At 44.8% G+C, this 26,371-nt stretch overlaps 1 protein-coding gene and 1 pseudogene across 1 annotated transcript; one reads left to right on the top strand and one right to left on the bottom strand.

Moving 5' to 3' along the window:
• Nucleotides 1–3,196: 3,196 nt before the first annotated feature.
• LOC124673015 lies at nucleotides 3,197–5,584 on the bottom strand. The gene is made up of 6 exons (XM_047209152.1): nucleotides 5,343–5,584; nucleotides 5,046–5,220; nucleotides 4,513–4,695; nucleotides 4,333–4,416; nucleotides 4,071–4,152; nucleotides 3,197–3,978 (listed from the first exon to the last, which is right to left on the bottom strand). The coding sequence occupies exons 1-6, from the start codon at nucleotides 5,582–5,584 to the stop codon at nucleotides 3,536–3,538; spliced, it is 1,209 nt and encodes a 402-aa protein (XP_047065108.1). The 3' UTR covers nucleotides 3,197–3,535.
• Nucleotides 5,585–8,481: 2,897 nt separating this feature from the next.
• LOC124673014 lies at nucleotides 8,482–11,931 on the top strand (annotated as a pseudogene).
• Nucleotides 11,932–26,371: the final 14,440 nt, after the last annotated feature.

The raw sequence follows: 26,371 nt of genomic DNA, 5'->3' as shown, positions 1-26,371 counted from the left end.
TCTTTGGGACTACACACTATACTCCATTTAACCAATCGATATTTCTTTTTCTCGCTGTCCCCTTGCCAAAAGAATCTGGATCGATAATAATCGAGTTTATGCAGAATTCCTTTCGGCGGGAGGAAGAATGATAACATATACGAGTACCATATTTGTTAGTACCGAGTTAATGAGTACCAATCTTCCTCCTATGGACAGCAATTTGCCTTTCCAACTACTAAGGCGTTTCCGTAATCTTTCTTCCACAATCTTCCATTCAGCAAGGGTAAGTCTCCGATAGTGAATCGGGATACCCAAATACCGAATAGGGAAATGGCCCTGCCCACAACCAAACAACTCGGTGTACTCGAGTCATATCGTTTTGGGCTTCACCGAAACGAGAACAATTCACTCTTATGGAAATTAATTTTCAATCCCGACAATTGCTCGAAGGCTGCTAAAATTAATTTGAGATTACGAGCTTTTTCGAGATTATGATCCATAAAAAGAATTGTGTCATCGGCATATTGAAGGATAGATAAACCCCCATCAACCAAATGTGGGATCACACCTTCAATTTGACCATCGGACTTGGCACGCTCTATGAGTATTGCCAGGCATATCTGCTACAATGTTGAATAACATTGGTGATAGCGGATCGCCTTGGCGTAACCCCTTTCGTGTCACGAAAATAGTGGCCGGTGTCGTCATTGACCCTAATTGCCACGCTACCTCCATACACAAAATCGTAAATTAGAGCACGCCACTCGGGAGAAAAACCTTTCATCCCGAGTGTACGTTGTAAGAAAGACCATTTGACCTTATCATATGCCTTTTCGAAATCTAATTTTAAAATGACCCCACTAAGTTTCTTGGAATGCATCTCATGTACCGTCTCATGCGGAACTGCCACTCCATCAAGGATATTCCTTCCTTGCATGAAAGCAGTCCGAGAAGGTTGGACCACATGATCCGCGACCGTATTCGAGTCTAATGGTGGCCACTTTCGTGAAAATTTTGAAAGCGACGTTTAAGAGGCAAATAGGTCTATATTGTTGAATCCTTTCTGCCTCATTAACCTTCGGTAACAAAATTACTTCACCAAAATTTAGACGAAATAGTTCTAGTTGTCTCGTGTGAAGATCATCGAACAAATCTAGAAGATCCAATTTGATAGTATCCCGGAAAGTTTGATAAAACTCCACTTGGAAACCATACGGACCCGGTGCTTTATTGCACTCCATTAGGAAAATTGCCTTCTTAACCTCATCCTCGGAATAAGGCGCGAGTTAAGAGGCCATTTTCCTCTGGAGAAACTTGGGGTATATCGTCCGTGCGGTCCTCATTAAGGGAGAAAGAACTTTCCTCCGAAGGCCCAAACAGATCCTTATAGTAATTAGTAATGTAAGATTTGAGTTGATCGTGCCCTTCAATAACCCCTTCATCTTGGATGAGAGAATGAATACGTTTTTTCCGATGCCTTCCATTGGCTAAGCCATGAAAATATCGTGTATTCGAATCCCCTTCCAAAATGAATTTGGCCTTTGATCGTTGATACCATTTGAGTTCCTCTTCGCGAAGAAGGCTCGCTATCTGCGCATTGGATTGATTCTTGAGGTCAATCTCTTGCGTGGATAACGGTCTCAATTCCGCTAGGGCCTCTAGGTCATCGATCACATGTGAAAGACGAATCTTCTCTTTCTTAAGAAAACCAGCCGTATGGGCAGCCCAACCCGTGAGATGTTTACGCGTAGCGCGCATTTTATTATTCCATCTCGATATCGGATTGTTGCCCCTGACTGGTCTTTCCCACACCCTCTTAACCATCTCGTGAAATCCATCTCGTTGTAACCAACCTAGTTCAAATTTGAACGGTCGCTTACAAACCTGACGTGGATTCCCAGTGGTTAAAAGAATGGGAGCATGGTCAGACAGTTTTTCAATACGCTCTAGGGCGCGGACAGACACCATGGGGTATTGATTCTCCCATTCGGTATCCATCAACACACGATCTAGTTTCTCGTATGTAGGCTCGGACAAGCTGTTGGCCCAAGTAAACAGTCATAATCAACGTAGAAAGTCGGCCTTAAAAGCGTCTTGGGCAGCACCATACACAGCAACCAGACTCCAAATGAAACCGTCTGCTTTGTTCTGGATATCGAGTTTGATGTGATACTCTCCATCTGAACTAGCACGAAATAATTATACTCTGTCCAATCCATAATAAATGTTATGGTTTTAAATTAAATTTTACTAAAAATAAACTAAAACCACGATGCTTATTATGGATCGAAGGAAGTAAAAAAAATCATACAGACAAATAAACATAAAAAATTGCTAAGAAATTATGACAGTTTTCAAACTGAGGAGAAACACCAAATTAAGTTAGTGCACGCTGGGCTACAAGTATTAATAATGTGATGGAGCAGTGATGTTTTGGCATATGGGAGCGTATGCTCCCTTTATTTTGAAATACATGTTAGGCACATTTTAAAATGTCAAAAAAATTGAAACAAAAATTTTGCACATACATCTTCATGTGCTACGCGTTTACAAAGTCGTTTCAGGAAAAATCAACATGTCATATGGCGTGTGTAAAAAAGACAAAATTCGGTGCTGAAACAAAGACTTGTCACAAGATAAATTTTCTCTTTTTCGCTTAGACTATAAAAATATCATTTTTTCGTGAAACTTGACAAATACACATATATTATGGAGATGTACATGTAAATTTTTTTGTCAAAATTTTTTAACACTTGGAAATATGTTTTGATGGTAGAGGGATCATACGCATCCGGGAGCCGAATTGAGTTTCTGTGGAGCAAAGGTACTCAAGTTACAGTAAGTGAAAATTGATCATACTGTATCTTACAATAAAAATAATACTTCCTCTACACGTATGAATCTTTTTTTTTCACAATTTTAGAGCATTATAGAAATACTTGTTGTTAGTTGATTGTGCTTTTCCTTGGCTTCCAAAAGTAGTCACTACGAAGTTGAAATTTAACAGGTTTATTTATAGAAAATCATCTCACCTAAGTATGCTAGATTTTTTCTGAGATGCAGTAAAGTTGAAGATGGGGAATCGAATTGGAAACAGATCTCCCTGAAGAATATTCAACAAGAAAGCAGTATGTCACCAGCAACCGTAGGTAAAAACGATGAAGTTGTCAATCAGCGAGGAAAGCAAGAAATTCTTGTTAGTAATACATGCAGCTAACAAAAAGCACTATATTTTATAGCACCTCCAGAACATGAGCCTCATACACTGTGCCTCAACATCCAACTGTCTCATAAATCATTATCATGGTTCTATTCTAACCGGCTAAGCTATGAGCCACACAAACTGCAGCTCCAGCAGTATGTACAAGCCTGCTTACAGATTCTTCCTCTTCTGAACGATCCAACACGAAACAAACCAGTCTTCATCTGCAAATATGGGCATTTCTATATGGAAATACCGAAGAACTCTGCTCAGTTGTGCATCAGAACAATGTGCATAGCATCACAACGATGATAAGCACGAATGGATCATTGGATCGTTGATGTCCAGTTCCTATCTCCTCCCTGGCCCCGCAAACCTCCTCGCCGTACCAAAGATGACAGCCTTGGTCAGCAGTCCCTGGTCGAAGGAGCAAGCCAGAGCGACCGCGCCACCGATCAGGAAGACTTTGGGTAGGTTCCCCGTCCAGTGCTTTGGCTTCTCGGCCACAGCGTTGTTGTTGCTGCTGCTTGAACCAGCCTCGCTGTGGCCTTCAGAATCGTTGAGCTCATCGGCGACAAACTTTGTATTAACGTGCGCCATTGCGGCATACTTTGACATGGGCTCACCGGCGGCCCTGGCTGTCTGGTATGCCCTCAGGCCAGGCTCTATCCGTTTGACGCAGCCCCACATCCCCTGCTGCACGCCGAGCTTTGCGATACCCCACGGGATGCCCATGTCCTCGTGGTGGAACAGGAGCACCTCACATGCTGTCATCGCACCATTTCTTGACTCGACTGGTATACAAAAAGAGAAGAAGCGTAAATTCACTGGCCTGGCGAAATCTGTTATTGACAAGGAACTTGTGAAGATGGAACTGCCACAATACCTGGACGGATGCACCAGCTAGAGTAGTAGAGGTCCACACGGCGAGGTTTGCTGCTCCTTGGAACAGAGGGACGAGGCACGCTCTGGAAAATTACAGTAGAAGCTTAATGATCGGATTCACCTAGATAAGTAAGCAACTCCTATCTATAGACTAGAGATGACCAATATCTATAGACTATACGCCTTTCTGAAACTAGAGAATGGGTCCTCTATCTTAGCTTCTTGACTGATAAATAAAGCTATAATTCTACTTCATCACATACCTTTGTTACGCAGTAGTAGGTCTTTCCAGATGCCCATATCCTGCGACCGATAATGTACTCGCGGTCGCTGCAGAAGAATGGAAACTGCAGAAACGGGCAAAGCATCCAGTATAAGCAAAAGATACATAGAGGAGGTTGACATACTCTCCGCGAAGAGATCACAGAGAAATGGCAGCTCACCTTCCTAACCCAGCGAACAAGCATTGTTCCAGTCTCGGTGCACTCCTCCAGCATGTCATGCTGAAGCAGCATGTCGTCCCAGGTGTTGCTCGTCCGGAACTCGTCGTCCCAGAAGAAATCCCTGACCACGTCAGGCGACGCGTCCTCAAAGATGGTGCTGCTGCGATATTGCGGTGGGCCATTCTGAAGCGGAACAAAAAGGGGGAAAAGAGTTAAAATCCTGAGATATAGCATCCTCCATGTCTCAACACTGAATTGAACAGCGTTGCATCTACGCATAATCTCGCAAGTCTAGGTAACTCATCATCATCCATCAGAAAACACTAGAGCCAGCTGAATTAACTTTAAAAGGTTGGCAACTACGTTGTTGAATTCTAAGGCAGTATAAAGCATCCATCCTAAGTGTGTACCAATTTGTCAAACATTAGACACAAATTTTATCCAATTATACATTCATTCGGCTAACAAGTGAAGTGATCTCTATTATTTGAGAAGAGAAGGTTTGGATAGTGTAGTATGAGAAGGATAGGCACCTCCATATCTCTCCGCCATGCCTGGTACCTAAAGGTGGGCAGCGTGCGGTCCATCATGTGTATCCATGCCGGGCCGCCGTCCTTCTCCTGGACGACCCGGCGGAGGTGCTTCAAGTCGTCGGTGTTCACCGCCAACTCCTCCTCTGCCGGCGCCAGCGAAGGCACCTCCGTAGTCCTACACCAGACACACCAAAAATGAATGAATTCAGTAAAAGCGAACCACAGCAGGCCAATCGCAGAATCCAGTTGGGGAAAGAACGGAATACTTGCGCAGGCAGGCAGAAACCAAGTAGTCACCTGGGGATGACGGCAAAGTCCTTGGCTGCAGGCGCGGCGATGGGCAGCGCAGTTGGCGTGAGCTGGTGGTGCGGGACGGCGACGACCGCGGCGGCCCAGCGCGGGCGCCAGGCCCATCCGACTAGCAATCCGACGAGGGCGGCGAGCCAGAGCGGCGCGGCGAGGGTTGCGAGCTCCCGGCAGACCCCGGCCAGCGTGGGCTCCCGGAAGACCTCCGCCAGCAGATCGGCCAGCAGCGACATCTCCGTGGTCTGGTTTCTTGGTTACAAAACCTCGGAATTCTGCGGCTGCCGCGGAGATGAGTTGTGCTTGTGTGGGTATAGGAATCGGGCGCACGCAGATAAGAGGAGGGAAAGGAATCGGCCCGTCACGCGTGGGCGTGGTGGACAGGGGGGCGGTTCTTTGGTGTGGACTGCCGTTAACCTATAAACAGCGGGCGGCACGCAGCAGACCACGCCGCCGGAGCCGGATGAATCCAAAAGTGAGAGTCGCGCAGGGGCCGGGAGGCGCAGAACGTGTGGATGGGCGGTGCGCGGGAGATAAGGCCGGCGAGTGTGGACGGATCTTCTTTCTCTCGTCCGCCACAAACAGCAGAATTGGGGAGAGAGGAGGAGGAAGGGGACAAGCGCCGCGCCGCGCCGCAGCAGGGTATGGTATGGAAGGGAGAAGATAATTGGTGGCTGTGGTGGATCACGGGGGCGCCAGCGATATATAGCGGAGTCGAGCACGACGGATGGACGGACGGAGATGGGGCGTGTTGGATTTTTCTCCGCTCGTGTTCCGCAGAGTCGGAGTGGTGGGTAGGATGGGAATTCCTTTATTTTCTCTGCGCGTGACGGCAGCAGTGCGAGGAAGGAGGCTTCACACGGCTGCTGGCCTGACCGGACCTGGCACGAGGACCCCGTGGAGTGCAGTTTTTCAACACAAAACCACTGGTCTAGGGTTTCTTTCATCAACGTGCCCATTTCTTTGTTTACAACTACTAGTATTATGCCACTTACTGTACTTACCTATGACTTGCGCTACTTAAACAAAAAAAAAACCATGAAATGGCTCATGACTTTTACGACTTTTTTTTCCTTCCTTTTTGACAGGGGAACGGTCTCCAAGGACCGCAAACATCCATTCATTCAACGGTGGCACTACAATTTACAAAAATGACTTATAAGAACTTAAAATTATAGTCGAACCCTTACCATCACGCCTTGGCCGGAGATCACTGTGACCAACGCGAGAGGCCGCTGCCGTGATGCCACAATCGAGCCACCAAACGCCCAAGGGATGGACCTACCTGCCTCTGCTCGCCTCCACAACAAGGAGGCGGAATCGAGACCTTGAGCGGCAGCCGCTGATCCGCACGAGACCATATCCCAGCTTATTAGAGGAGATGCGGGCATATGTAATTGGCTCACACACCACACCTAGAGAAGAAGAAATCAACTAAACCCTAACCCTAACCCAACCCAACACGAGGATCCCATGATGTTTTTTTCAACACAAAACGAGTCAAGGGTTGATTAACGTGCTGATTTGTTTACAACAATTATGTGACTTATGACATGTGCTAAAAAAGACATGAAATGGTTTACGACGTTTACAACTTTGTGAGGACATGTATATGGGATGAGAGGGAATCATTCCAAATCCTAGAAAAAAACCCAATACTTCGTCTACTTGTCCAGGTTTTGACATGATAATCTCGAAATTATGTGACAACAATGACTTGTGACTCGTGCTGCTCCCGTAAGATGGCTCATTTTGTATACGAGAAGAGGCTGAGTCACAAAACACTTTTTTTTTTCTTTTCACATCTCAGGGCTCGCGCGATGTCTTGTTCTCGACCAAAAGAGTTATTTGCCGGTATCATAGGCGATATCTACCACGGTATAGCAAATTAATAGCAACGTTAATGCAAATCGAGCCTTTGAAAGACACAAAAACGAAACATACCAATCGCATACGTTCTTAGGCATCCCAACTTTTCTTAAATCCAATTAAGATTATTACACGGGCATATGATCCACTAAAATAATTGAACTATTCATTCATATATAAATAAAACTTCTTCCAATGTTCAAAATTTATACAAGGAATACTCCCACTCACTTTATGCCTCCACTGCCAATTTTCATGGTTCCACCCTTTTATGGTGCCTTCGTCTCCATTTTGCAAACTAGTAGAACACACCAAAAAAGTCACCCAAGCCACAATACAAGGACATCGTCAGCGCTTAAAGACGTTTGGTAAACGCCAAGGCCACCTGATTTATTATTTTTCAGCAATGGTTGACTTCCTTTTAAAAGGATATCAGGCTTAATTTGCACTCTTATAGCGTTATATTAAAATAATAATGGACCAAATGTCACGATCCATGTTTCACTAGTACTAGTACTAGCAACAACGTGTTCACCGCCAGGGACAGCCGTGATTGGGCGGAATATTTGACGAGGTAGACGTGTGAACCTACGCACCGCACATCTGTAACCGGCCACACAGTGACGGCCGCATCCAGCCGTACGTTCCAAGGATGCTCCTACCAACATACACTACACGCGACGATGACCAATTTGGGCTCTCCATAAGGGCATCTCCACCGCCCGACACAAACAACGTCGTGTGGTCAAAAAATATTTGTGCGCCTAAGCTCAGCGGCTCAAGATGAAGGCGATGCTGCTGTGAAGCTCAAGTTCAATGACGTCAGGATTGGACCTATGACAAGAGCTCGTGTGAAGCTACTCAAACAACATGTGAACTTGTTCTTAAATGATACTTTGATCGATGAAAACTTTATACTGCCTAAGTCTTTTTACTTATGCATGATCAAGTACGAAGAGGGAGCAAACATCGCACGAGGAGGAGAGGAGGAGCTGGACGTGAAGCTGGAGTGCTGGACATGGAGCTAGACAGGGAGCTGGATATGAAGCTGAACATGAAGAAATTCCATAGACGCGTGAGGGAGGAGCGGGAGGCATGCGCGAGGGAGGAAAAACAAGCTGTCTAGACTGGTGCCACGCCCGGTCCGACCGGCCGCCACGCCGGCCGGCCCGGTCCAGACCCGGTCCAACGATCAAAAACCTGATTATAGGCAAAATTTCAAGGAGTCTCGACTCTCGTTGCTGCCGCTACTCGACCCGTTTCCATGACCGGAGCAAGATCTGGACCTCCACGCCACCCCAGCAACCGACGCGAGAGAGCACCTCCAGAGCACGTAGTCGCCACGCCGCCGACAAGCAGCCACGCCGCTGCGCCCCACGTCAAGCGCACCGCCCCGCTGACCGCAGCAGCCCGTGCCGCCGCTGCCGCCCCCGAAGCTTTGCCCGGCGATGCCCTCTGGCGGCGGCGAGGAGGCGGGGAAGAAGTGGGGAGGGGCTGGCGGCGGCCCGATCTAGGGTTTGCCCTGCCCCGCTCGCGGGAGCGGACAGAGCCAAGAGTTTTTTTTCCTCCCTGTTGATATTCCGTGTATCGGCAGCTCTGTCTTATTGCTTCTATTGTTCTCTGTCAGGGCACAGTTCGTTACCGGCAGTACTAGGATCCATATGGATGGGCTGGTTGGTTGATTTGTGTAGTTTATCAGCTGCTAGATGTAGTTTATCTGTATTAATCTTGTGGAATTGACATCATAATCCTGGCCCCCTTTGATTTTGCGCCACAGGGAATGTGAAGGCCAGGCACCAACAGATAGCATTCAGCGGCATGATAGTTTACTGCCGTGACACGTTCTGAAGTGGAGATAGCTACGGCGGAAATTGTATGCAAAATCGATAGAATGAAGGCCTCTGGCTTGGTCTCCCTTGGTTTCGACCTCGAATGGAGACCCTTTCCAAGAAGAGGTTGCTGCTCCACATAACCTATTCTTTAACCGCATTCTCAACCCCGTTCGACTGAAAAAATGCTGCAAATAATGCTGTTGGATGAATGTTTTATAAGTTACCTCCTACGAGGCATGCTATTGAGTGTGGGCTTTGCAGGTGAACCACCATATACGGTCGCTCTAATGCAATTATGCATGGAAAAAACTCACTGTTACCTCATGCATATCTTTCACTCTGGAGTACCTCCTATACTGAAGTCTCTCTTGGATGATAGTTCATCCGTTAAAGTGAGTAATTATATTTTCCCCATAGAAGGAAATTTGCCCATTTCCCCTTATGATTGGTACCCCCTTTTCCAAAAAAGGATTGTTTCTTTCTGGGGTCATGCAAGGTACTATTTTTTTTTTGTCTATGCAGGTTGGCGTGTGTATAGACAATGATGCAAGGAAAATGTTCAATGATTATGATGTCTCTGTACAACCACTGATGGACTTGTCGATTATTGCAAATGTCAAGTTAGCTGGGCCTCATAGAAGATGGTGCCTTGCCGCATTAACTGAAATGATCACATGTAAGTTAGCTGGGCCTCGTAGAAGATGGAGCCTTGCCGCATTAACTGAAATGATCACATGTAAAGAGGTAATTTCTATTGCATTAGCTATTAAGAACTGCTTTCTTTGCCCATAAGTCTTCAGGCCGATACGCATGTTTGTGCTTTATGTATCACACCAATGTATGGTTGGCTAAATGACACTAGTCAATTACTATTTAGTAGACAAAACACCTATATGCCTATGCAATAGAAGTTTTTTCACAATAAATGATTGAACTGAAATTCTTTTGGTTGCTGATCCATGTTTGTGTGGTTGAGGCAATGTCTGATGGGTTTAATAACAATTTAGAAGACTGAACTCTGGAGTGTCTATGAAATGCACTAGAAATGTTTAGCTGATTTTTCGTTTCTTGCTGATGCATGCTTTGCTTCTTTGGCCTACAGTCTTCTGCTTGTTTAGTGTTTTCAACGCTAACAGATTAGTATGTTGCAATTCTCTTTTTAGCCTGCAACCTCCTGTCTATAGTTGCCGAAGCCCAGCAACATCAGAATGGGAAACTGGGAGTCTCAGGTCCTCTCAAAACAGCAACTTCAGTATGCTGCTACTGATGCCTACATCTCGTGGTACTTGTATGAGGTATGAATATAATATTCAATTTGCTTTCTTATGAGCTGACATTCCTTTCTCTGAGATCTTGACAGCCATTACTGCTCTTGATTAGGTGCTGCAGAGTCTTCCAAAAGGAGATTGTATAGGAAACAGAGCAGCAGCTACACTGTGATGAGTGGTGACTCGCTATTCTTGTGTAATTTCACTTCTTAACCAGGTCAGCAATGTCGGCCCCTTTACTCTACTCTGCCAAACCTGATGCTATCTGTGGCTTATTTTTTACCTCTTAAAATAATGTCTTGTTACATTCCTACTTAGGAGTTAGGATTGAGCACACAATATTCTTATCTGGTGAATGTCAGATCATAGATTTTACATTAACTTCCACTGAACAATGAATGATTCAAGACTACTTTATTTTTTCCAACCCGCGTTTAGTTTTATAATCTGTATACATCTGAAAATCTTCCTTAAGAAAATCAAAACTTGCACTTTTCTCTGATTCATAGGAAACTTGCTACATCACTTGTTCCAACTAGGTTTCGTTAAGTCCAGGATTAGTTATGCATTCGTGACAAGCTACATTAAATTGCGATGCTAAAAGTTGGCGTCGTATCTTATGAATCCGTTAGTTTTGTGTATCCCGGCATCCTTCTATTTTCAGTCATCCGATATAAATCCTTCGTGTCTGCTCAATCTTAGGTAATTTTGCACATAACCGCCTGCATCCATCCGGATTATTTTGCAAATTAGGCTTTGGGCATCGGAAACGTCACAACGTGAGTCACGTCCAATCACTCGTCCCAACAGTGACGGCGACGAGCTCGGCACGGAGTCCGTGCTCTCCGTCGCCGTAATTGGGATTCCGTTCGACGGCCGCGTTCCGATCCGCTGTACCCTGTACAGGTCCGTGGTGGCCTCCACACCTGTCCTCACGCCGGCTGTTGGCCGCTGGCGTACCAAATCTTGTCTAATTTGTCTCCCTCCTGACCTATTCCTTGCAGGTCAGCAGGGGACCCTTTGCAGTGCATCGAGGAACATATCTCTGAACAAGGAACTTTGTTCTTGTTTAATCCAGCCTTTGGTAAATGGAGATTCTTCATGCGTATGTTTGCATGTTGTGACTTGCGAGTCTACGAACTCCATAACAAATAGGTGCACATAGCTAGCTAGCTTTTGTGTGCTGGACATGGAGATTGCTCGGCGACTTGCATCTAACTAATGGAAATAAGTCGGCTTGTCCTGGGTATCTCACGGGAAAGTACATGGCGAGTTGCGTCAGATGATCGTGCTGAAGCCAACTGCTGCGGGGATCCTGTGTCTTTATGGTGCACGACCAGTTCTCTGCTGTCGCTAGCTGCGGACGCCACCATGGTAATCGGGTACCTGCAAGTGCAGTCTATCACCGGGGGAATGGAGTTCAGTCGTCTGGTACGTGCAGCAGTCGAACTCACAGGGATGCCTCTGTAAATTTGCGGCCCAATTTGGTGAGTGAAGGAGCGTGTTTTTTGAAGATTACCGCATAACTATTTCTAACGCTACGATTTTGATTGACTGGTCATTTTTTTCGATAAAGGGAATATATTAATATCAAGAAGATACCAATTACATCTAGCCTCTGCAACAACCGATAATTTTTTCCGTTGAACATAGACCCATTTTTTTTTATTCCTTAGAATTCTATTTTTTGTCTTTCTGGTGGTATCAAACAGCCGCTAATACCTTATCTGCCTCTTAAAGAAATTGAATCAAACAGCATCTAATACCTTATCTGCCTCTTCAGGAAAATGAATATCGCCGGAAAATATTTTGAGTTCTGTATGGCTTTTTTGTTTCTCTTCACTTGGACCAGTCCACCTAGTCGACTACTTGTATTTTTTGTGAGTTGTGTATCCACTCCAATAATACTATTGTCAAGTACCTTTAGGATGAGGATCTCGGTAAACCACCCTAATGGCACTACGGATGCACACAACCAAAAACAAAAAAAGAAAACTACGAAACAAAAGTCCTGCTATAATATCTCGAGCCTAACAACAGCAATATATCCACCGCCAAGACAACACCTGAATTACAGACTCTCCAAAAACGACGCTTCCAAGAAGGGAACAGTGCTCCCGTCGTCGCCCGATTAAAGATCTTAGGTTTTAACCCTGAAGATAGTCCCCGCTCTGAAAACAATGCCTCCACCAAGGTTATTGCCAGGCACAACCAATTAAGGCCAGACCTTGGTTTTTACCCTGAAAGGTAGGACTCTGCACTTCACCTGTGTTGTCGCTCCCACTTTCATACCGCTGCTGTGAAGCCCGGAACACCAAGCAAGTCCCTCAACAGCGTGGAGACTTGAACCTTCCTTAGCTAGTCCTCCCTTCCGGCCTTCATGAAATTCTCTTCTTCCGACTTTCATCATGGATACATAGTCACTTGATGTCAACACAAAAAAAGAGCTTCGCGCCGCTCCCTCCAGAACCAATCGGTCGGAATAAAAGCATGGGTGCGCACGACCGAATACCTCTGATCCAGCAAACTCAAGGCAAAGCACTGTTAGATTCGCCGGCGGAGCCTTCCGGAACTCAACCCCCCGGCCAGATCACGAGTCCAGGCCTCCGGTAGGTCCTCCTCTTCACGCAAGAGAGACCCTAGGACCGCCGCCTTTATTCAGGTCGGACCCCCACGTCGGCGACCATCCCGGGCTGGCGAAACCAACCCTCCACCGGCGACACCATCACCGGCTTCCATGCACCTCCATCTCGCCGCCGGATCGCGGTGATAGATCAAAAGATCCACCACCACCAACCGCAGGCCGACCCTCTCCGGCGAAGAAGAAGGCCACCTCCTCCGTCGAACCCAAGGCTGCTGCCTCGGGCGCCCTCGTGTCGCGGAAGAAGCCCAAGCTCGCCTCCACGCACCGCCGAGAGGTGGGGGGAGGGCATGGCGCAGACCGAGGGCCTGGCCGCCGGCGAGGAAAGGCCCCCGCCGCCGCCACGCCCCGAGGGTCTTTGCCTCGGCGGCGCTACCGGCGGCGGCGGCGGTTAGGGTTGGTGGAGGGGGTGTCCTTGGTCAGTGCTATAAACCAACGGATTAATAAGATGACTGGTCATAAGCACTGCGGATGCTATAAACCAACGGATTAATAAGATACGGCGCCCTAAATGTTCAGAATAAGCAAGGTTCTTACAAACCAAGAATGAGTCTGAGGGAGGAGGAGGGCGTGTGCAATTTATGCAAGGTACAAGCAACCATGATCCTTGAGATACCAGAATTCACTCCTGACCAGAGTCGAAACCTGGTCGGCTGGGTCACACAACTACGACCCTACCACATGGCTCTTTCTGTGATGATGCACACGGCTAGCTAGTTGTGCAGAAGATTGAAATCCTTATTCATGAGTTATAATTGTATTAGTAAGGGTGCACGTGCAACACACGATTCGTACTATTATCCAGTGTATATCTAAAATTCACAAGCACAAAATATATTACATTTAGTTACGGTACAAAAAGTTACAACTCGACAGCATTTTGAAGCGAAATTGAAAGACATACTAAGCAATAGTATGTAGAGAGATTGATTCGGTAGTTATAGCGAGACCGGCTTTTGTGAACCTGGGTGTATGTGAATCCACTTTTTTAAAAAGTGGGTTTGTGATGTGAAAACATGTTTTAAAAATTGAAACACAAAATGATTACAAAGATGATCTTAAACATGCGCCCTGGACATGAGTTTCGTTCTGAAAAAATATTTTATTTTGCCTCGGCAAAAAAGTAAAATTTTACAGGAAGGGGATTCCGTGCTCCTGGGCATCAGTGCTCTCACCAGGTGGCAATGCGTGATTTGTTGCTTTGGGCCTTGAAATCTGTGCCAGAATGTATTTCTTCGGAATACAAGCAGCTGGAATATAATATACGAGGGAATACGTAGGCTAGAGACAGTAGAACTGCAGCAGGTAGGTGGCACGCTAGGACCATCAGTTCAGCTGTGCCAGCTTTTATGTCACATTTTTAGTCGATATGCGGGTGGGCCACACTTACTGTGTAAACGTGATGAGCCATCCAGCTAGGGGTGGGCATTCGCCATGATCAAAAAATTGGTTTTCAAATTTCTATTTCAAATTTGGTCAAAAAAATGAAGATCAAAATATATTTGTTACTTTTACTACCTGACAAATTCGGGTACCCAATAATTCGGGTTCGGTGACCGAACAGTGTGATCGACGTTGAAACTTATACATTATTTAGTAAAACATTGGCAACATTTTAGATGTATTTCAGATGTTTTTTTTTCATTGCATACATTATTATCAATTGACACGAATAAATGTTCAATAATCTAAACAAAAATGTAACAACGCTAGAGAAGTTTATAAAAATTCAACAATATCACATCTCACGCATATCACAAAATCTAAAGATTGGGCCAGTCTTACATAAAATTCGGCTAGTTCGCTATTCGGTTACTCAGAACAAAATGACCGAATTGACCAAACTTAATTCCGTCTATAAAATTTTCTACCCAATATTTTATCGGTCATTTCGGTCTCGGTCTTTTCGGTTTCGGTCTCAGTCTTTTCGGTTTCGGTCTTCGGTCATTGGGCTTTTTGCCCGCCGTGACATCCATCTTATTCGAACGCACGTATGCGCCGCATGACGAAACTCAAGCACACCTCTTCTTGCTCATCCATAGGCTATTGGAGCTGTTTAAGCCGACATGATGCAGATTGCTGATGCGGAGCACGATAACGCGTAAATTCCTGTTAGAGCAACTCTATCAGAACACGTAAAATGGGCCAAACCAATATCTTTTTTTTGTTGATTTACAGTTTCGCTAGGTTTGCGTCGCAGATTAGCTCCCAGTTCGCTGTCTGGCCCGTAAACATTTCACTGGGTCCGTGAAATCATCGGCTCGGCCGGTATATATAGAGGTCGATGCAGTGGGTGCGAGTTAGAAATATTACTTCTCCTCCGCCGCTCCACCACTCCGCCGCAGCCGCATGCACACTCCGGTGAGGAATTCCGTCGCATCCGCCGCACCTATGCACCCACTCCGTATCGCCAGCACGCTCTCCATCACCATCCGACAACGAGGTGACCTCGGACGAGGAGGAGGCACCCGCGAAGGGGTTTGACGACGGCGACTACCGGCATGGGCGCCGAACAGTCGGGATTGGCTCCGTGTCTTCCAGCCCGAACAAGAGACGAAGATCACCCGTTTCTATAGCCCGACACCGGGCGGTTCAACCGCATCGGCCGGCGAGCGTGATGGCATGGGTGAGACGCCATTCAGATGCTCGTCCCGCACGACTACCTTCTTCCTCGCGACGATGTTTGCCGAGGAGAGTTCTTCTCCGCGCAGTACTGGCCAGGCTCACGCTCATCCGGAAGAGGGGAACGCCAGCGTTCCTCACCGCATCCGCCACCACGACGCGCCGACAAACATCGTCATCCGCTACGCACCGCGTGGGTCTTCTTCGGCACTGGCGCCCCTTTGCCTGAAGAAAGGGAGGAGCACTCGCCGCCGCGTGGGCGCATGTACCTCCAGCTTTATTCCACCGCCACCGAAGGAGAATCGATGGTGGGAGATCAAGCTTGAGATCCAGGCATCGCACTGTGTGCCGAATGACCCGGAAGACACGTCGGGCCAGGCGGTGCTGTTGAACTGCATGTTCAACACGTTACCGCATGGGCGACAATCGGTTCGCGGAGTGCTGGTCGGCGACGAACAATGGCAATGTCGTCGACCTCATGGACAAAACCGACACCAGCTCCGGCTCCAAAGGAGGAGGACTACGACAGCCTCAACGAAGCATTTGTCTCCACCGACGACGACCACGATGACGGTGGCACGGAGAGCAAGGCCTACTGCACTTCGAATAATTTAGTTTTTAAATAATGTTTAGTTTAAATTTTGCAAGATTTTGTTTTAATTTCAATGAATTTCGGTGTCTAGTTAAATTCATGAAGTTTTCAATAAAAAAGTGGGCCGGCCATATGGGGGCGCCGGTCCTAGCCGGGCTAACCATGTCTAGGTATAGTTTTGTGTGAAACCATTAAACTTCTCCGTAAATAATGAAAAATGAGGATATTTTGCCATAATTCAATTAAAAAATTGTTAATGTATGTATGTGCATTTCGGTAATAGCAAATAGTGAGAAAACTGAAAATGTACCACAGTTTGCGGGGAAGCCATGATTAAAAATCAACGTCTCATTTTCTTTTCTTTTTTCTTCTTTTTCGAGGGTACATTCTCTTTTGTAAAACACCAAGATTTGCTGTGTTCACACTACAAGCCGGTTTGGAGTTTCCAACCACAAGGAAGCTGAGCCAGAGCAAAGGCAAACCTGCGGCTGCGGTTAGCTCGTCCAGCACAGAAGTCAGCACACATCAGTCTCAGGCTGTCAGCACAGTGCAGGTACAATGTCCCCGCATTAAATGAACCGTCCAATGAAATACAGAGTGGCTGCTGCTATACAGCCGCATACTATCTTCATACTGAAAACCATACAGACAGATGGATGGACCGATTGAGAAAACCAACGGCACAGGAGATCTCCACGTGGCAGGAGCACTGGTGCTCATGTTCTAAAAGGACTTTCCGAATTTTACAGGGCTATATAGCAGTATATATGTGACGTATTTTGTCTTTTTTAGATTCTGAAATTAAAAACTAGATGATTTCCCGTGCATTGCTGCGGGATGTTTGGCGAATGAATTTTGAGTGTCAACTCTTTGGTGGTTTGCATCACCTTGTAGGTTTTCAAAACTTTCATCTTAATTATAAAGCTGCTGCTGCTCCACTTACCTAGATCATGGAACACTAGTACTAATTAGCTAGTGGGTAGCTGCTCAACTTCAGCATGGGTCGTAGCTAGCTAGCAAAACTAAAACTACTGCTGCCTATTAAACTAGCTTACGTACAAAACACACTAGTCAAGGATTTCTTATTTATTTTGTTACCTATTGTTTATAGAGGAGACCAGCAGAGTTTATCTTTAGGAAATTAAAGCAGTAGTTAATCCATTTGATCTATTATAGGTTTATTAGCAAGAGTGTTCGAAAATTTGACAAGTGGTAGAGAATCCTGGCAAGCCCCAGCTTTACTTCTCCCCTGCTGCTGCAAATGATTATCAAGGGCAAGAAGTTTGCCAACTAACAGGCTACATACTGCATACATTCAGTTTTGAAAATGATTATCAAGTGCAAGAAGCAACCAACTAGCATACACATCAAGACATGGAAACTATATTCCTAGAAACTAAAGTGGAAAGTTAATTATAATCACATCCTGTTTTATCCACTTTTTTCTTTGTTTCATTGTACTCTTTTTTTTTGACAAACACATGGATGTTTTACTTACATTCAAACATGCATGAACAAGATTTTAAAAATATGTGAACATTTCTTATAATAGTATGAATGAACATTGCTTTGCTTCTCTGTGAATATTTATTTATTTTTTACAATATAATATAATGTGCTTGCACCACATGAAAAAATATTCTCTCCCCAATATCGTTCCCCTTTTCTGTGAAGCATCTAGGAAGACTCCTCCATTTTGAAATTCTTTTCCATATGGATTCAAATAGAGATGCATGGCACCTCCTAAACGGAGGCTACTACTGACAGATACATGGGCCGGCCAGGCATGCAACTTTTCCTCCTATAATTGTATCAGCGAACAAGCATTAGCAGATAGCGAACAAACAAAACTAAATAATAAGTAGGGATATGATCCCTTCTACTTGTGATCTCATTCTCCCGAATCTGTGTGCTGAGATACTCACATCATTAAAAAGATATATAAGAAAAAAAAGAATAATCAGCTGGTTTTTAAGATTCCTACTACTCTGTCGACTTGGCCACATGGCAAATCCAGTGACCAGTGGTGGCAATACTATATGCGCAACAGAATCTACTAGATGGACCTCGCGCGCGTTGTCGCGCCGTTCTTTGTTGTTATCGTTTAACTTTTCCGTGTCGTTCTTTGCATTCATTTCTTGTAACAATAGCTCATCTTAACTATTCATTATAGAAAAGTATGGTTGCCTTCCAATGCTCGTTCTTTGCATTCATTTCTTTTAACAATAGTTCATCTTAACTATTCATTATAAAAAAGTATGGTTGCCTTCCAATGCTCGTTCTTTGCATTCATTTCTTTTAACAATAGCTCATCTTAACTATTCATCATTATTAAAAAGTATGGTTGCCTTCCAATGATCTACATTTTTAATGGTATGCCAACGATTAATGGAAAAGTAGTGATTGACAGACAACCTCATAAAATTCTTCACAAATGGTGCTACATGGTGCCCCGACTATGCTTGTTGCCATGTCCAAGAGAACTTAGTTTCCATCATCTCTAATCCAATGATGAAGCTGGCATCCTCCCACACTGTAAGGTCTTCTCGTGGTTGAAGATACCAACTTTGTTTCTACACTGCATCGCTGCATCGCTAGCAACTTCCCTAGGAAAATTGGAGAGTCAGAGATGCACACCCTCATGGAGTGGAAAAAACTCATGTACCTCGACGATGGGTGGGCACACTTCTCTAATTCGCTTAGGTGCACAAGCTGGAAGAAGGCGACTCCATTATTCATTATTGTATCCTTCCTCGACGAATCAACATGGGAAATTACATGCATCTCAACTCTCAAGAGCCGCATTCTACTTGAGTACCAATTTATGCAGGACACACCGACACGGCGACACCATTGAGTTCAACACTACTGTCTACTGATCAGCTCTTTCATAGTACAAAGTGCAGTTTTTTTGCGCAAATTGCTATGATGTATTCATTACATTTTCCTAATGTATAAGAATTGCGTGAACTGACTTTGTTTACTTTAAAATCATTTCTACTACTGACTTGCTTATGTTAGAATACACCCTTTTTTTTTGAACCTCATACGAACTTTTCCTTGTATAATGTAGCCAAGAATATCAACAACATACAATTATATATGCTACAATGCGGCCAATCCTGGGTTAAATCCATCTCCCATTATATAAGACACAAGAGTGAAAACACAAGTTTAGGAAACACACTAGTCTTGTTTTCAACTTCCAGTTAGCGAGAAAATCAACCATAAAAATAAAACATATAAATAGTGAAGTCAATAGGCATCCGCTTTGTTAGCTTCTGAACATGCATATATCTCACCAAATGCCAGGAGCCCGGAACAAATAATTACATTCGGATTTAGATGATATCAAAATGCATAAACACAGAAGTTAGCAAGAATTAGGTTTGATAGCTTTTAAGGGTGCATAGATTCGATCTAATGTCAGGAGCCTACAATAATTAATTAGTTCACAACTTCAGATGATATCTTGTGGTCTTAAGGAAAAAGATATGAATGCTAAGTGAGTGAGCCAGTGAGGGGAAATAAAGGAGCGGACATAGGTGGGCGAGTCCGGCCAGAGGAAGCAATGAAGTGGAGGAGGGGGGTCAGCAGTGCATACACAATACTTAGTTTTTCTCATATTCTCACGGTGCAAATATGAAAAATAAGAGATCAAATGGTAATATGATCATTTTGGGATTTTATGTAAGGACATGTGATAAACAAAGAGCTTACAAAAAAAAAACAATGAAAACATGTAGAGCCAAGCAAGACATGCAACTACACCCTTTCATTAGCTCCTTTTAAGATTTTGTTTAGCCCTTTCTTTTGGTTTTTGGGACTACCCTGCACATATGTAATGATGTAATGGCACCACATGTTTTGAGGTAATTAAAAGACAGTAGAAGCCTTTCCTACTGTTATAAGCTTCAAAAAAATCAAGATATGCAACTAATGTATCATGCTATTGACTTGTTTTCTGTGCATCACACAACATGATGAGATAAGCATCGTGTAACTTAGTGAAGTGGTAAAGTGTAGTTCCACTTGCATGGGGATTCTTCAACTTTCAAGAAGAAATTGAATTTCAGAACTGAAGAGCAAACCTTAGTCATGATCTTGCAGGCAAGATTAGCCTTTACAACGTCAGTACTCTGGATCAGTTCAATGCCTGCAGAAATAGACATAATTATGTAAATTTCAGTACAACGAAATTCTTATGAGGGAAACACCATGCATTTTAAACAAACATATAGGCTCCAGGCGTGTTTATCTGACCAATTAAAACCTTAGAAAGTATCCCAAAACTGGAAAACACTCTTGAAATGATTAAATCAATGATGCCATCATGCCTATCCCATCAGAGAAAACTAATCTAATCTTTTAGCTATCATGCAATAGCTGAAGCTCACAAGCAACTCGAGAACATAAAATGGCTCTCTCATATACAATCGTGATATTAAATGTAACATGCCTCTCTCACATACATCCTTGAGATTAAACGGCATGGCGTGCTGTTACACGTACACACAGATTTTCAAGCATTCCCCACACTGAAGTAGCTAAATGACAACAGAAATCAACAGCCAACAAGAAAGCACTATCCCCAATCCTAACCAGAAACAAAATCGCAGAAAGTAATGCATGCAAACCCCTCCCAACCCAGATGCAAGCCACCCAGGAACCCACCTGCACTTCATGAACACGCTACATAGACAACCGACAATGTGAGACACCGACAAATATGAGAAAAGCACAACAGACATGGCCGACCGAGACGTGGCCACATAAGGCGTAGGATGATTATAAGCGCGACCGAGAGATCACTGCAAGAATCCATTATCCTTCCTCACTACTGACTCGGCCACCTATTTTATCTCCATCCACACTTTTGATGCTTCTCTAAACGCTAATGAAAAAGGTGCTCTACAAAAAAAATCCACAATGATAGAATGCACAATCGAATTTAAGAAAAAATGCCTCATTAGCATAGGGTAAATAAGCTGAAAGCTCTATAGAAGATTAGACCTCTCCGGGCACACAAGTGCAATACATATTTTCGTAACAACTACCTAAGCACACATTTATCACTTGGAGGAAAATATAGAGAAATTATGTATATAAGTAAACTCTTGGAGTTGAATAAGTTATAATTAAGAAATATTAGACAAATAGAAATTTCAGTATTTATTCCCATAGTTGTTTGTTTGCTTCTCCGCCTGAACAGCTCCATCCTTGACAAATTTATCTGCATGTGCTCAATGACTTTATTTGCACTGAGCTGCAGTGTAGTCAGTACACATTACCTTCTCTGGTAAAAAAATCATTAAACTTTGAACACAAAAAGAAGCTATTGTCTACTATTCTAATAAATCATGTACCAGTTTTAAGGTAACAATCCTTCATTTCAAAAAAAAAAAAGTTTAAAGATAATATCAAACTCCCACATAATCAGAAATATAAGCTCTTCGAAACAGCTTCATGATTCTTTGTTCTAATAGAAGAAGAGAATTTATACTTTTTGGAAGCATAGCATATTATGATTACGCAAGCAGAAGTTACATGACATGTAGCACATTTACCATCCTGGTAGTTCATCACCTCAACATACAGCATAAAAGTTCCCTAGGTCAAGCAAATATGGCGTAAAGCTCACATCAGCATAGAAGATCCAAGAAACATGAAACAATGCAAGAACGTAATGTACTTAATTGGTTAAAAAATATTCTTCAGGTCACTTTCTTGCAAATATATCTCCCCGGGCCAAGCGAAAATGCGCATTACAAAAAAAATATTTGGGATCAATTTCTTGCAAATTTACAGCATGATGAAGTACACAAAAAAAGATATGACGTTAAGCAAATAGTTCAACATCGTACATCCATGTCAGAATCAAAGAAAACCATGTTTATCACTCAGTAACAAGAACCAATAGAATATTCAGTACCAAATCAAATATGACAATGGTCGCCATATATGAACCGAAACCACACAGCACATAGGCATGGCATGACCATTGGAAGAATCACCTAATTACACCACAATCCTAGGACCAATTTCCCCTTCCAACCAAAAACTGCACCAAGCATCTGTAGCATTCACCATGAAGCATCCAATCACCACACCAGCACAATGAATCAAATGCTTGGCATTAACTATAGTGGTACATGAGTTCAACCAGGAATGCATAACTGAACTTGTTCTTCAGTTAAGATGAGTCCAGATATTCACAATTCAGATAGTTCTCATGGTTGCGCGTACATGCACCAGCTCCCAAGCCACACAAAATCAGTTTGTTGGGGACATCACACTCAACTACAGCGGTGCGACTTTCAAATGCAATAGATGGATACATGGATAGTCAGTCAATCGGGGGGGGGGAAGGCACACAATAAGTGTCACACTTACCCGGCCATGCCCTCCTGCACGGTGAAGTTCATGACGCCTCTCCTCTTCGTTGAGACGTGGCCTGTCAATTTCTGGCGACGCTCCAAGACGGTATGTGGTGCCGTGCATTCCAGCATCAGCGCCAGCGCCGCCGGGCATCAACCTTCGCCACAGCAGCCGCGGCCAGGGGCTGCATGGCAGCGATTGCCGGAGGTTGATTTGGCGGCGAATAACTTGGTGGACAACAGGCCAGCGGCCCGCAAGAGATTGAGCAAGCGGCCTTCATGGACGAAGATGCTCGGCCCCCAACACCGGTGCAGCAGGCAGCAACGGCGGTGACCGAGCTCCATTTGGCGGCAACTACATCTGCTGGCACCGATCTAGGCCAGGCCCAGACTGCCGCATAGCCTGTCCAGCGATGTGCTAGAAGCGGGCACCAGTGTAGGAGCAGCGTGGAAGGAAAGCATTACCAGGGGATGGAGGTCGGGGGAGTCGGCCGGCGCTGAGCCGCTGATTTTGTCCAGTAACCTCAGAGCCGGCGGTGGAGGTGTTACCGTGTGAGGGAGAGAACAAAAAGTCAAAGATGCGAAGGGTTGTGGTGTGTCTGTAGCTGCTCAACTGGATGCTGTGGGTAGTTTTTTCTTCGTAATCTCTCTGTGAACCGACTAACTGTACAATGACGGTTTGCAGAAACGCAGCAACACGCGGCAACGTGCGATTTGCTTAGGCTGAGGATGAACCACAGGCCTCCAAACCACTGGGAGCTTAGAGCTCTTTAGAGATTCCTCCATCGCGTCCGCACACGTGGCGCTTGGGCATGTCATGCATCCTTCCGTCGGTGTTTTGCCGGGTTAGTGACAGAATTCTTGCTTGCTCTCTGCCACATGGATTTGTGCCAGTCAAAGGAAGACCAACATGGTGTTGTAGATCTCGTGCAATCAACATCATCATTCTCTCGAGCTTGGAAGAGAAAAATCAAGAAATTATATTTTGTTTGTTGGCCGCAGTTGGGACAAGGAGATTTCGGTATTAGATGGAGGCACTGAGAGTTTAGAGCTTTCAGAGCACAGTGATGGATGTATCAGCGGTTGAAAGAGTTGATCTTGAAAACCGAAGTATTGATAGGAAGTTAGGAACTAGCTTATCTCCCGCACTTTGTTGCGGATATGTTTGTTTAAAAAATGTTGAGTTAAAACACCTAGTGATAAGATTGATTCAAATATAGCTGACACACATGGTGATTGGCATGGAACTTTGGTTCCGTCTAATCGAATTTTGGTTCCGTTTAATGTAATTATTCGTGACCATTGATTAAATCTGTGATAAATTTTCTGTAAGTTCTATAATGATATGACAATTCGGAACGGACGTTTTAATTAGTGATCAAATAAAAAAAATCTGAATCAGATCGGATTGTGAGATACGGAGTACATCTCGATAGAAAACGCTGAAGAACTCCCACGAGCGCCCGCAGCCGCCGCCCCGCCGCCGCAGCCGCCGCCCCTCCCCCGTCGCGAGTCGCCGCCCGTCGGCCCATCGCGCGGGGGGGGGGGGGGGGGACTTCTTTTGGGCTTCTAGGCCAGCTTCGAGGTAGTGCACCGCTGAAGCCCAAAAGAACTCTCCAGTTTCTGCCTGGCTTATTTCCACCGAGAAGCCCAGTTTCTGTTTATATGGAGAAACACCTCGGGACGTGCTTCTGGAGCGTTTCCCAGGCTTCTTCCCGCTGGGCCAAAACGGTACAGAGGGTTGCCCTCGTTCTTGCTCCAATTTACACTACAATGCCATTCCGGAGGGTACCGGTTGGGGAATGGAAAAAAAACTGTGTGCTCAAATCGTTTCGAGCGAGAGGAGGCAGAGGCGATAGCCCGGGCGAGCTAGGGTTCCACTAGCGCCGCCGCCGCCGGCTCCGCCGCTCTAGCAGGGCACAACCGGCCTTCTTCCCCGCCTCCTCCCCTGCTGTTTCCGCGCAGCCCCATCTCCAGCCGAAGCAGCGACTGGCGCCGGCGATTACACCTGCACATCTGCGTCGAGGACGAGCTGGCCGCTCCGCCTCCGCCGGTCGCGGCCAACCTCTGGGCGCAGTCCACCCGCATCAGGAGACCGTGGACGATGACCCAAGCACTCCACGCCGGCGGCCAAGAACTGACAGGAGGCGCTCAAGGCCTTCCTCATCTGCACGATGTCCTCCTCACAACCGTGAAAAGTAGCTCCCCTTCCTTTAATTAGCTCAAAGTTTTTTCCAATTAGCTTGAAATCTTTGCAATTTGCTTGAATCCGTCCAAGTTTATGGATATAAGCGGGCCAAATTTTTGTTGTTGTGAGTACTAATATAATTTTTGTGATATGAATTGGTCATGGACGCTTTTGATATACAGTATAATATTTTGATATATGCTATGTGGGAGGGTTTGGTATAAAATTTGGTACATAATAACAATCCCAGCTTAATGAAAAACAATCATACATATGATATCATTATTTATTTGGAGCCCATAAATTATTTAGGGGCCTTGTAGACATTTTACATCTCAACACATCAATAAGCTAAATTTTCAGAAGCCCAAAAGAATAGGAGGAACCAGTTTCTAGGAGCTTCTTCCCACCACAGTTTCTTCCCCCCCGTTTTGCATAAGCCGGCTTATGCATAAGCAGGAGCCCAAAAGAAGTCAGCACGACGGCGCGCGCCTCGGAGCTGCAGCAAGACCAGTTCTGCACACCGCGGAGGCGCAGGACATCACGCTGTCGTTCGCATGCCGCCATGGTAGCATGCTTCCTCTGCCATCGTTCCCTCCATCCCAATATATAGGAACAGAACAACTGAATTTAGCAAGATGATGCATGCTGGTATTCCTCCTTTTGCTGTTGTTGAATTGACTCGAGTAGTTGCTGCATTTTCAGAATTCAGTTGGTACCAAACCTTGAAATTCGCACTCAGCTGCGAGTTGCCGCCCGTCGGCCCGTCGCGGGGACTCGTGGCCCTGACCTCTCCGTCGCTGCCCGTCGGCCCGCCTGCATTCAGGTATCAAGCACTTTACTAAAGAAAGCAAATCCCATCAAGAAAACTACAAGCTGCATCCTCATACTACTTTACATGGTTAAAATTTTCAAGCACATGTCACTTCACTCAGAATTACGACATCAATAGAAATATTAGAATAGCCGGAAACAAAATATCTATGATAATCATGAGAGATCCTGAATACAGACATTATTCAGTGACGATCTTATTCAGAGTGTGCACTTTGTTCGGTCAAGTACATGTGTTGTCCTTGTAGATGGACTTTTGAACTTGTGTCCTTTTAATGTTGCAACAGGAAGATCACCACGATTAGGTACACAATGAGGATAGAAGCAGCCCTTCAGCAAAAAATCTTTGAAGTCGCAGCAGAGGTCCTTCTTAGCAATGTTCAGTAACTTCGTCTCTGTCATTAACTTTGTTGAATCTACTCCATTTTAATCGTTTATTTGTAGAAATATTATCAGTAGCTTGTCAGTAGCTGTAATGTATATTGTACTGATAGTTCCAAGTACTGGTTGCTTGCAACACTGAAACTTTATTACCAAATTTTAATTCTGCATCAAAATCCGGAATATCAATATAGCTAGATTGCATATGTGTTGATTTCGAAGAATCTGCAGTATTTTAGTAATTTCTGAAAAGCATCGGTCTCACACTTTTGAAATCCCTAGTGGTTTTGCGAGGTTGTAGTATTCTGTTCATATGCAATTTGAACTAAACTGAAAAGACAGTCTGTGTGTCATACTGATTGTGTTGGTATTTAGCATGAGCCTCTCGTTAAGATATTTCAGTTACTTTTGCACTCGTG

Source organism: Lolium rigidum, chromosome 7 (assembly GCF_022539505.1).
Source record: "Lolium rigidum isolate FL_2022 chromosome 7, APGP_CSIRO_Lrig_0.1, whole genome shotgun sequence".
Classification (NCBI taxonomy): Eukaryota; Viridiplantae; Streptophyta; class Magnoliopsida; order Poales; family Poaceae; genus Lolium; species Lolium rigidum.
The sequence above is the reverse complement of the archived record's forward strand: the minus strand, read 5'-3'. Positions and strand labels throughout refer to the sequence as shown.

Bases quoted from the DNA above. Each gene is read 5' to 3' on its own strand.
- LOC124673015 (XM_047209152.1), bottom strand. From the start codon at position 5,584: ATGTCGCTGCTGGCCGATCTGCTGGCGGAGGTCTTCCGGGAGCCCACG. The intron at 4,417-4,512 runs GTGAGCTGCCAT...CCGTTTCTGCAG, and splicing joins TTGTTCGCTGGGTTAGGAAG to TTTCCATTCTTCTGCAGCGA. The intron at 3,979-4,070 runs GTATTGTGGCAG...TTTGTATACCAG, and splicing joins TAGCTGGTGCATCCGTCCAG to TCGAGTCAAGAAATGGTGCG.